The sequence below is a fragment of the Podarcis vaucheri genome (genome assembly GCF_965113315.1).
Source record: "Podarcis vaucheri genome assembly, chromosome: 10".
Taxonomy (NCBI): Eukaryota; Metazoa; Chordata; class Lepidosauria; order Squamata; family Lacertidae; genus Podarcis; species Podarcis vaucheri.
This window is the reverse complement of record NC_138748.1, coordinates 75211177-75221734: the sequence shown is the minus strand read 5'-3', so window position 1 is coordinate 75221734 and position 10558 is coordinate 75211177. Positions and strand designations below refer to the sequence as shown.

Sequence of the window (10558 nt, the reverse complement as noted above, 5' to 3'; positions counted from 1 at the left end):
GCTTTGCCAAAAAAAGTGCCACAGGGACCAAGCGCATTTCAAAACCACCCTCAAGTGGCTGATGTGTGTTTCCTTCACCTCCCTTGCGAATCCAAGATCTGGCAATGTTTCCTTTCCATTTCTCCCCTGCTTGACAAAGCCAGGCCACCAGCATCAGGCGGCAGAGCGCAGCCCCCCACCCTGGACCCTGGCTATGGGGTGGCACCCACAACGGGGCCTTCCCAATCCCAGGGCTGGGTGTTCAGCCAGAGTACGGCCACTGGAGCTTGTCCCCCGAAAGATGCTCACAGATGCATAGAACTTTAGAAAGGGACCCGTCCGGTCATCCAGCCCAACCCCCTGCACTGCAGGAACGGCAGCTTCCACTGCCTAAACCCTGGAGGGTTCAGTGTGAGATTCAGATCCTGGGACATTGCCCAACTCTCTGCCCCTCTGACCTCAGGCAGGGAGCTCTTCCCAGCCCGACACCCCCCCCCCGGCCCTCTCCAGCTGGGGATGCCGAGCGCTGAGCCCTCGCCTGGCAAATCCGCAGGGTGCTCTGCCCCCCACCCTCCTGCGATGGGGGCCAGCCTGGTCAGCAGAGCCACATGCCCCCCCCCCATGATGTGGAGAGGCTGGGCTCCTCTCCCTGAGTTTACCCACCTCCCAAGTCGAAGAAGCCCTTTCACCCTGGAGATTGGCCCTCTTCCTCTGCCCCCCCCACCCCAGCTCCACCCCTGGGTGCCCCACGTGCCGCATCCTGCTCCAAAAGACCAAGAGGCATTTGCCCACAGCACAGTCTCTGGTTGCTGGTCCTTTTTATTTGCAGATCACAAACCAAGTTGAAGCTTGAGAGGCAGGAAGAAGAAAACCCCAAATGTAGCCTGCACGAATTCCCCCATTTGGCAAAAGAAGACACCCCCCCCCAAAAAAACCCCACTTGATTCAAAATCCCCCCGTCTCCCAGATCGTGGTCCCTTTCAAGAAATGGCTCTTGGGCGGATCCTGGCAGCAGAAAGGCGCTCAGAGCCCACAGCTGCGGGAAGAGGAACTGCCAGGCCCGCAACCTCCTTGGCACAGGGGCACCCTCTGGGCAGAGCAGCCGGCCCCACGGCAGCCCAGGGGGCTCACCTCTTCCCCGAAGGCCACCAGCTGCCTGCGCCCCCCGCCTGGCTGAGCACGGCCTGCTTCTCCTCGGGGCTGAAGTGCAAGATAGTCAAGATGGCCGTCAGCGTCTGCTGCCGCCCCAGCAAGTCCGTCAGCGTCAGGAAGCGGTAGAAAATGTTCTTGAGGTACTCCAGGTTGGCGCCCTCCCTGCTCTGGTCCCGGGCGCTCTTCTGCAGGCGGCCCTGCAGGCCCGAGACCTCCTCCCGGTGGCGCTCGGCCTCCTCCAGGAGCCTCTCCTGCAGCTGCCGCAGGGCCGCCTCCAGGCTGCGCTTCTGCTTCTTCAGGGCCGAGGCCTCCACCTCCTTCCGGGCCAGCTGCTCCGTGTAGAGCAGGAAGGCCGGCTCCTTGGGCGCCGCCAGGTGCAGCGCCTGCGTCAGGGTCTCCAGGGAGACGTCGCCCTCGTCCCCCTTCGGGTCCCCGCTCTGGGGCCCTCCCGCGTGGGCCGGGCCCTGCTTGGGCCCCTGGAGCCCGTAGTAGGGCAGCACCAGGGCCCTCAGCTGCTCCAGCTCCTGGTCCTTCTCGGCCAGGACGGCCAGCGCCCGGTCGCGCTGCTTGTGCATCTCCTCCTCCAGGCGCAGGACCTTCTCCTGGAAGCCCAGCTGGCTCCGCTCCAGCTCCTGCCTGTGCTGCTGCTGCAGGCGGGACACCTCCTGGCGCCAGGCCTCCGCCTCCTGGCCACGCTGCCGGGCACCCTCCTCGCAGGAGAGCCGCAGGGAGACGTGCTTCTCCTTCAGCTTGGCCAGCTGCTCCTGCGCCGCCTCCAGCTCCTTGGCCAAGCTCCCGTCCTTGGCCGACTTGTTCTTGAGGACCACCTGGGCCCTCTGCTTGTACCTCTCAAACTCCTCCTTCAGCTGCTTCAGCTCCTGCTGGTAGTAGGCCGCGGTGGCCTTCTCGCCGTCCCCCGTCTCCGTGCCGCCCTTGGGGGGCTCCAGCCTGCAGAAGGCTTCGATCTCCTGGGCGGAGGCCGGGCTGTGCTTGGTGGCTTCCTGCAGCATCTCCTTCAGCTTCTCCATGCGGTCCTTCAGGACGTTGACGTCCAGGCTGCTCTCCTCGAAGGCCGCCAGGTCCAGCGGGGAGCGGCCGGAGGCAGCCATGGCCAGGGTCTTGTTCTCCAGGTCCAGCTGGGCGATGCGGTCCTTCAGCTTCTGGATGGCCAGCTGGTCCTTCTGCTTGGCTTTCTCGTAGGTGCCCAGGAGCTCAGAGACCTCCGAGATCTGGGCCTCCAAGCTGGCCACCCGCTGCTCCTCCAGCTGGATCCGTTCCTCCGCTTGAGCCGTCTGCGGGGGGAGGAGAAACAGAAGGACATGAGAGGAGGCTGCTGGATGAGGCCAGAGGGAACCCACACAGCCTGGTTTTACTTTAAAACCTGCCACGTCTCCAAACCTTTTGATTTCTTCTCACGCTTTCGGAACACTCTCCAAAGGTTGCTCCAATGTCAACACCACACCATCAGCAAACACCCTTAGTTTATAGACTCTGCGTCTCACTTCAATATCTTTAAGTTCCTTATTTCTCCTTATAGTCTGAAGCACTATCTCCAAAGTCATAATAAACAACAATGGAGATAAGGGACAACCTTGTCGTGTTTTTCTATTTGGCATTTGTCCGAAAAAAATATTTTTTATTAAACTGCCTGTGGATTGATTAATATAAAAAGGTAAAGGGACCCCTGACCATTAGGTCCAGTCACGGCCGACTCTGGGGTTGCGGAGCTCACCTTGCTGCATAGGCCAAGGGAGCTGCTGTACAGTTTTTCCGGGTCATGTGGCCAGCATGACTAAGCCGCTTCTGGCGCAACCAGAGCAGCGCACGGAAACGCCGTTTACCTTCCCGCCGGAGCGGTACCTATTTATCTACTTGCACTTTGACATGCTTTTGAACCGCTAGGTTGGCAGGAGCTGGGACCGAGCAAGGGGAGCTCACCCCGTTGCGAGGATTCGAACCGCTGACCTTCTGATCAGCAAGCCCTAGGCTCTGTGGTTTAACCCACAGTGCCACCCGCGTCCCACAATTACCTGTTCCCATTTTCTCAATTACCTTAATCAGGAATGAGCAAGAAACACTATCAAAGACTTTCTCTGCCTGCCCGAGAGGATCTCCAGCCTGGCCAGGAGGTGGGGGAGAAGCATCGCTTGGCTCTGCCAGGGAGTCATGCCACCAGCCTGGGCCAACCTGCTGCCCTCACAGAGGATGGGAGCTGCTGCCCAAAATATCTGGAGGCCACCAGGCTGGCGAAGGCTGCTCTCCCCCCCCCCAAAGGCTCCAGGCTGGCATGACGTCCACAGGCCTCGGCAAACACCTCCATGGAGGGGGCCAATAAGAGTGACCCCCCCACCCTGTGGTGAGCTGGAGAAGTCAAGGGACCATGTAGGTAAAGGACGGAGCCTGCTTTGGGGCTGCGCGCAGCAGGGAATCACAGACTTGCAGAGCTGGAAGGGACTCCCTGAGTCATCTACCGTATTTTTCACTCCGTAAGACACACTTTTTTCCTTCTAAAAAGAAAGGGGAAATGCCTGTGCGTCTTATGGAGCGAATGCACTGAGTCGGAGCCATGGCTCCTGTCAGTCAAGCAAAGCGAGAGCCGCTTACAGGGCTTCTGTCCCGCTTTGCGCGGCTCTATCTTGGCTTGCTGTACAGCCAGGAGGAGCTGTGGCTCCCATCTGTCACTCTCTGAAAGCAAGAAAAGTGAGAGCCGCTTACATGCTCTATGAGACTCTCGCTTTGCTTGCTTTACAGTGAGCTGGGAGGAGGCAGGCGATTCAAAGCCAGCAGGCACTTTTAAAAGCAGTGCATAGCCAGCAACAGCTGCAGCAGCAGCCTCAGCTAGCAAAGGTCCACATGCTCCCTAAATGGAGCAATGAGGCTGCAGAGGGACGGCAGGGCACAGGAGGGGTTGGATTGGGAAGGATAAAATTTAAGCAACCAGCAGCAAAAACAAAACCAACCTTGAGCTCTGAGCCACAAGCGCAGTGAAAACCAGGAGGTAAAACAGGAAGGCTTCTGGGGATGGGAGGGCAGGGGATGAGGGAGAGGGGGAAATTACGCAAATCCCCCAACATCTCAGCGGATCCGCTGGCTCCTTGAGAGTGCACACTAAACAAACATACAGCTCCTGTCCCTCTCAGTCTCACTCTGATATACCAGTAGTTTATTAAATAGTTTAGTACAACATTTGATTCAGAATATCTTTTCCCTGCTTTCCTCCTCTGAAAACTAGGTGCGTCTTATGGTCGGGTGCTTCTTATGGAGCGAAAAATACGGTAGTCCAGATCCCTGCAGTGCAGGAATCACAGTGGCCCCCCAAGGAAGGCAAACCCACCCCCTTGGGAGAGAGAGCCCCTTCCGCTCCCCGCCCTGTTCTCACCTTCCGCATCTCCTGCAGCAGCTGTGCCTGGAAGTGGCTCCTCAGGCTGGCCGCCTCCGCCTGCAGCGCCTGCACCTGCGGGTCCGGCCGGGCGCTCTCCTCCCGCAGGGCCCTCAGCTCCCGCCTCAGCTCCTCCGCCTCGCGGCCCAGCTGCCGGGCCTGCTGCTCGGCCCCCTCCGCCCGGTCTGCCACGCCCGCCTTCCCGGCCAGGGCCTCGCGGGCCTCCTCCAGCCCCAGCTCCGCCTCCTGGCGCAGGGCACGCTCGCTCTGGAGCAGGCGCTGCAGCTCCCGCAGCATGACGGCGTGGTCGCCCTGCTCCTGCGCCCGGTCGTGCTGCTGCGCGATGAGGCGGGCCTTGACCTCGGCCAGCTGCTCCTGCGCCTCCTTGACCTCGGCCTCCAGCCGGCTCCTCTCCTCCTCGGCTCTGCGGCTGGCGCTCTCCATTTCCTGCTTGGCCTTCTTCTTGTCGGCCTGGTAGGAGGCCTCCATCCGAGACTTCTCCTGCGTGACGGTGGCCAGGGCGCTGGTCAGCGTGGCCAGCTGAGTCTTCAGCTGCAGGACTCTCCTGTCCGACTCACCGGCGCCCCCCACAATCAGCTCCCCGCTGCCAGAGCTCACGCCGCTGCTTTCGGAGCTGCTGGTCTCCTCCAGCTTCGAGGGAGAGACTGCGGTTGCCACTGCCACCGTCCCCTCTTCCATGCCCACCAGGTCCCCCCTCACGCTGGCCAGGCTGGCGGCTGTCCCATGACTGTCCTCGCTGTGGACCGAGCTCTGGTCCTCACTCAGGTCCGGGCTGGAGGAGCCACCCACCCCCGGGGGCTGGGCCACCCCGCTGCCCAGGCCAGCGTCCACCTCGTGGGAGACAGACAGGACCTTCAAGCTGGCCTCCAGCGCCTCCTTCTCCTTGAGGAGACTCTTGTAGGCCCGCACCACGTCCTTCAGGCGCCCCTGGTACTGCAGCAGCTGCTTCTTCTGCACCTCGATGGTCTCCTGCAGGTCCTTCTTGCTGGGGCCGCCCCCAAAGTTCATGCCAAACTTCTCCATGGCGCCGGGGGGCTGGGCTGGCTCTGGGAGCTGCAAGGGAACATCAGGGCGTGAGAAGAGCCATGCAGCTGGGTCAGGCCGACCACCCATCCAGGATCCTGTCCCCACAGAGGCCCACCAGATGCCCCGAGGGGAGGCTAGCAGGCGGGGTTCATAACAAGAGCCAAAGACCCTCCCTGCACCAAGTCAGACCTTCAGTACCCTTCGGAACTCCCTGCCGATTGAGGTCAAGCAGACAAGGCTGCCCAAAGGTGCTTGGAAAGTTGGCGTGAATTTTAATCTGTTTCAGTATTTTAACTTTGTATACCACAGAGATGTATAAAAAGTGGGTGGCACTGTGGGTTAAACCACAGAGCCTAGGACTTGCCGATCAGAAGGTCGGCGGTTCGAATCCCCGCGGCGGGGTGAGCTCCGGTTCCTCGGTCCCTGCTCCTGCCAACCTAGCAGTTCGAAAGCATGTCAAAGTGCAAGTAGATAAATAGGTACCACTCCAGCGGGAAGGTAAACGGCGTTTCTGTGCGCTGCTCTGGTTCGCCAGAAGCGGCTTCATCATGCTGGCCACATGACCCGGAAGCTGTACGCCACTGGCTCCCTCGGCCAATAAAGCGAGATGAGCGCCGGAGGTCTGTTCTTAACCTGAAACTGTTCTTAACCTAGACACCACTTTATCTAAAGGGGCCTCCCGCTGCCACCGCACGATTTCTGTTCTCATCCTGAAGCAAAGTTCTTAACCCGAGGTACTCTTTCTGGGTTAGCGGAGTCTGTAACCTGAAGCGTCTGTAACCCGAGGTACCACTGTATTCGTCATAAAAAACAGGGACCGTTTGTTGTGGGCAAAGGACAGCTGGACATAGCAAGGGTCCCCTGACCTTCAGGAGCTGAGGGCCGCACCCAGCCTCGATCCGGCCCTGCTCCTATTGCCAGCCCCCCCCCCTTTGCAGGGTCAGGTGCCAATGGGGATAGGGGGTCGGGGCGGGGGGGGAGCGCTTGGAAAAGGACCCGGTTGGCTGTCCCAGGTGTGGCGGGGGGGCAGGAGAGGGGGGCGGCCTGCCAGGGGGTGGGGGGGGTCTCCCTCTCGCCCCCCCCCAGCCTCTCCCGCACGGGCTGGCAGCAGCAGCAGCAGCAGGGGGAGGAGGCTCCGCTGCCGGCCGGGGGGGGGTCCGAGGGGGCGGGGCTGGGGAGGGGGCGGGGCTCACCTCTCTTCCCGCCGCGCGGCCCCGGCCCGAAGCCCCTCGCCCAGCAGCTGCCCCCCCCCGCACTGCGCCTGCGCCGCCCGCTCCCACTTCCGCCGACGCCGCCCGTCCGCGCATGCCCGGGAGGCGGCGCTGCGCCTGCGCCCAGGGAGCCACGCCTGTACTATAGACTCGGTCGCTTTTTTAGACTCGCGCCGGGATGGGCAGCTTCCGGGTTCCCTGGGCGCGGCTGCGCATTGAGAGCCGGGGAGGGGGACGTTTGGATGGCCTCGAGGGACCCCGGGAGAAGAGGAGGGGCTCGTGTCGGGGGCACCGGGCAGGTTTGAGTTTCCTTGTTTCTTAAATTTCTCAACTCCCAAAGGATCCTAATATAATAATAATAATAATAGTTATAATAATAATAGTTATAATATTGTTGTTTCGTTGTTGTTGTTATTAGCAAAGATGTATTTTAATATTACTATGTTAATAATATATTTTAATATTAATAAATTAATAATAAATATTAATATTAATATTAATATTAATATTAATAAATTAATAATAAATATTAATATTAATATTAATATTAATATTAATAATTTTATGCCCCAGCAACTCTGGGCGGCTAGCAAAGCGTCCCCCTGCGGTGCGCCTGCAGCTGGATGCTCCCGGGATGCGCATCTCGAGACACGTGTTCCCCTCCTCCTCCTTCCTCCGCCGAAGACGCAGCAGCAGCAGCACCGCCTCGTGTCTCCGGTCGTTCCAAGGGCCAAATTCCTGGCCGGACAGCGCCCCCTGCAGGCGCGCCTTGGTCAGAGGCGCCCCTGTCGAAGAGCTCAGCTGAGCTGGGCAGATGCCAAGGAGCCACTCAGCTGACCATCTCTCCTCCGGGAATGAATGAATGAATGAATCTTTATTTGCAGCAGCCATCAGCAATAAAACAACAAGATACCAAGAACAGAAATAAAAAGTCAATTATATAAAATTCCTTTTAGGGTTTGGAATCAGTAGTCAAATAGTGGGTCTTCTCCTGATTGCCCCACCTTTGCTGTCCCCTGCTCTTCCTGATCTGCCAAGAGAAAGGACCCTGGGGCAGTGGCTGGGCGACCCGGAGTGGACAATCAGAGAGGGGCGATAATCTCATTCCTGAAGTCTTGGCACTTAGCCAGAAATTCTTCCAGAGACCCCCAAACTATCAATAACTATCCCAGCAGACCTGTCAAAAAAGAGCAGGTATCTTTGAATAAACATACACAAATTTATTATTGGTAGCATATAGATAGATAAATTAAGGATCTTTACAATTATATAATATGCAGAGATTAACATGTGCTGAAAAACCAGAGAGAGGAGTTGTGGGGGGAGGTGGGGGGGTTCTGGTTTGGGGAGGGGAAAATAGGGGGGGATGAGGATGATGTTGTTGTTGTTGTTTAGTCGTTTAGTCGTGTCCGACTCTTCGTGACCCCATGGACCAGAGCACGCCAGGCACTTCTGTCCTCCACTGCCTCCCGCAGTTTGATCAAACTCATGCTAGTAGCTTCAAGAACACCATCCAACCATCTCATTCTCTGTCGTCCCCTTCTCCTTGTGCCCTCCATCTTTCCCAACATCAGGGTCTTTTCCAGGGAGTCCTCTCTTCTCATGAGGTGGCCAAAGTATTGGAGCCTCAGCTTCACGATCTGTCCTTCCAGTGAGCACTCAGGGCTGATTTCCTTCAGAATGGAGAGGTTTGATCTTCTTGCAGTCCATGGGACTCTCAAGAGTCTCCTCCAGCACCATAATTCAAAAGCATCAATTCTTCGGCGATCAGCCTTCTTGATGGTCCAGCTCTCACTTCCATACATCACTACTGGGAAAACCATGGCTTTTACTATACGGACCTTTGTTGGCAAGGTGATGTCTCTGCTTTTTAAGATGTTGTCTAGGTTTGCCATCGCCTTTCTCCCAAGGAGCAGGCGTCTTTTAATTTCGTGACTGCTGTCACCATCTGCAGTGATCATGGAGCCCAAGAAAGTAAAATCTCTCACTGCCTCCATTTCTTCCCCATCTATTTGCCAGGAGGTGATGGGCCCAGTGGCCATGATCTTCGTTTTTTTGATGTTGAGCTTCAGACCATATTTTGCGCTCTCCTCTTTCACCCTCATTAAAAGGTTCTTTAATTCCTCCTCACTTTCTGCCATCAAGGTTGTGTCATCTGCATATCTGAGGTTGTTGATATTTCTTCCGGCAATCTTAATTCCGGCTTGGGATTCATCCAGCCCAGCCTTTCGCATGATGAATTCTGCATATAAGTTAAATAAGCAGGGAGACAATATACAGCCTTGCCGTACTCCTTTCCCAATTTGGAACCAATCAGTTGTTCCATATCCAGTTCTAACTGTAGCTTCTTGTCCCACATAGAGATTTCGCAGGAGACAGATGAGGTGATCAGGCACTCCCATTTCTTTAAGAACTTGCCATAGTTTGCTGTGGTCAACACAGTCAAAGGCTTTTGCATAGTCAATGAAGCAGAAGTAGATGTCTTTCTGGAACTCTCTGGCTTTCTCCATAATCCAGCGCATGTTTGCAATTTGGTCTCTGGTTCCTCTGCCTCTTCTAAATCCAGCTTGCACTTCTGGGAGTTCTCGGTCCACATACTGCTTGAGCCTTCCTTGTAGAATTTTAAGCATAACCTTGCTAGCATGTGAAATGAGTGAAATTGTGCGGTAGTTGGAGCATTCTTTGGCACTGCCTTTCTTTGGGATTGGGATGTAGACTGATCTTCTCCAATCCTCTGGCCACTGCTGAGTTTTCCAAACTTGCTGGCATATTGAGTGTAGCACCTTAACAGCATCATCTTTTAAAATTTTAAACATTTCAGCTGGAATACCATCACTTCCACTGGCCTTGTTATTTGCAGTGCTTTCTAAGGCCCATTTGACTTCACTCTCCAGGATGTCTGGCTCAAGGTCAGCAACCACACTACCTGGGGTGTATGAGACATCCATATCTTTCTGGTATAATTCCTCTGTGTATTCTTGCCACCTCTTCTTGATGTCTTCTGCTTCAGTTAGATCTTTACCACTTTTGTCCTTTATTATGGTAATCTTTGTACGAAATGTTCCTTTCATATTTCCGATTTTCTTGAACAGATCTCTGGTTCTTCCCATTCTGTTGCTTTCCTCTATTTCTTTGCATTGCTCGTTTAAGAAGGCCTTCTTGTCTCTCCTTGCTGTTCTTTGGAAATCTGCATTCAATTTCCTGTATCTTTCACTATCTCCCTTGCATTTTGCTTGCCTTCTCTCCTCCGCTATTTGTAAGGCCTCGTTGGACAGCCACTTTGCTTTCTTGCATTTCTTTTTCATTGGGATGGTTTTAGTTGCTGCCTCCTGTATAATGTTGCAAGCCTCCATCCATAGTTCTTCAGGCACTCTGTCCAGCAAATCTAAATCCTTAAACCTGTTCCTCACTTCCACTGTGTATTCATAAGGGATTTGGTTTAGATTGTATCTTACCTGTCCAGTGGTTTTTCCTACTTTCTTCAGTTTAAGCTTGAATTTTGCTATAAGGAGCTGATGATCTGAGCCACAGTCAGCTCCAGGTCTTGTTTTTGCTGACTGTATAGAGCTTCTCCATCTTTGGCTGCAGAGAATATAATCAATCTGATTTCGATGTTGCCCATCTGGGGATGTCCATGTGTAGAGTCGTCTCTTGTGTTGTTGGAAAAGCGTGTTTGTGATGACCAGCTTGTTCTCTTGACAGAACTCTATTAGCCTTTGCCCTGCTTCGTTTTGATCTCCAAGGCCAAACTTGCCAGTTGTTCCTTTTATCTCTTGATTCCCTACTTTAG

At 55.5% G+C, this 10558-nt stretch overlaps 1 protein-coding gene across 2 annotated transcripts; it reads right to left on the bottom strand.

Moving 5' to 3' along the window:
- Window positions 1-780: 780 nt before the first annotated feature.
- Window positions 781-6838, bottom strand: GCC1 (GRIP and coiled-coil domain containing 1). Of its 2 annotated transcripts, none has more exons than XM_082238828.1 (3): window positions 6751-6838; window positions 4511-5584; window positions 781-2423 (listed from the first exon to the last, which is right to left on the bottom strand). In XM_082238828.1, the coding sequence occupies exons 2-3, from the start codon at window positions 5552-5554 to the stop codon at window positions 1107-1109; spliced, it is 2361 nt and encodes a 786-aa protein (XP_082094954.1). In that variant the 5' UTR covers window positions 5555-5584; window positions 6751-6838; the 3' UTR covers window positions 781-1106. The 2 variants fall into 2 exon arrangements, with proteins under 2 accessions (XP_082094954.1, XP_082094955.1); XM_082238829.1 differs by lacking the exon at window positions 6751-6838 and adding an exon at window positions 6424-6494.
- Window positions 6839-10558: the final 3720 nt, after the last annotated feature.

Bases quoted from the DNA above. Each gene is read 5' to 3' on its own strand.
- GCC1 (XM_082238828.1), bottom strand. From the start codon at position 5,554: ATGGAGAAGTTTGGCATGAACTTTGGGGGCGGCCCCAGCAAGAAGGAC. The intron at 2,424-4,510 runs GTGAGAACAGGG...CTCCCCCCGCAG, and splicing joins TGCTGCAGGAGATGCGGAAG to ACGGCTCAAGCGGAGGAACG.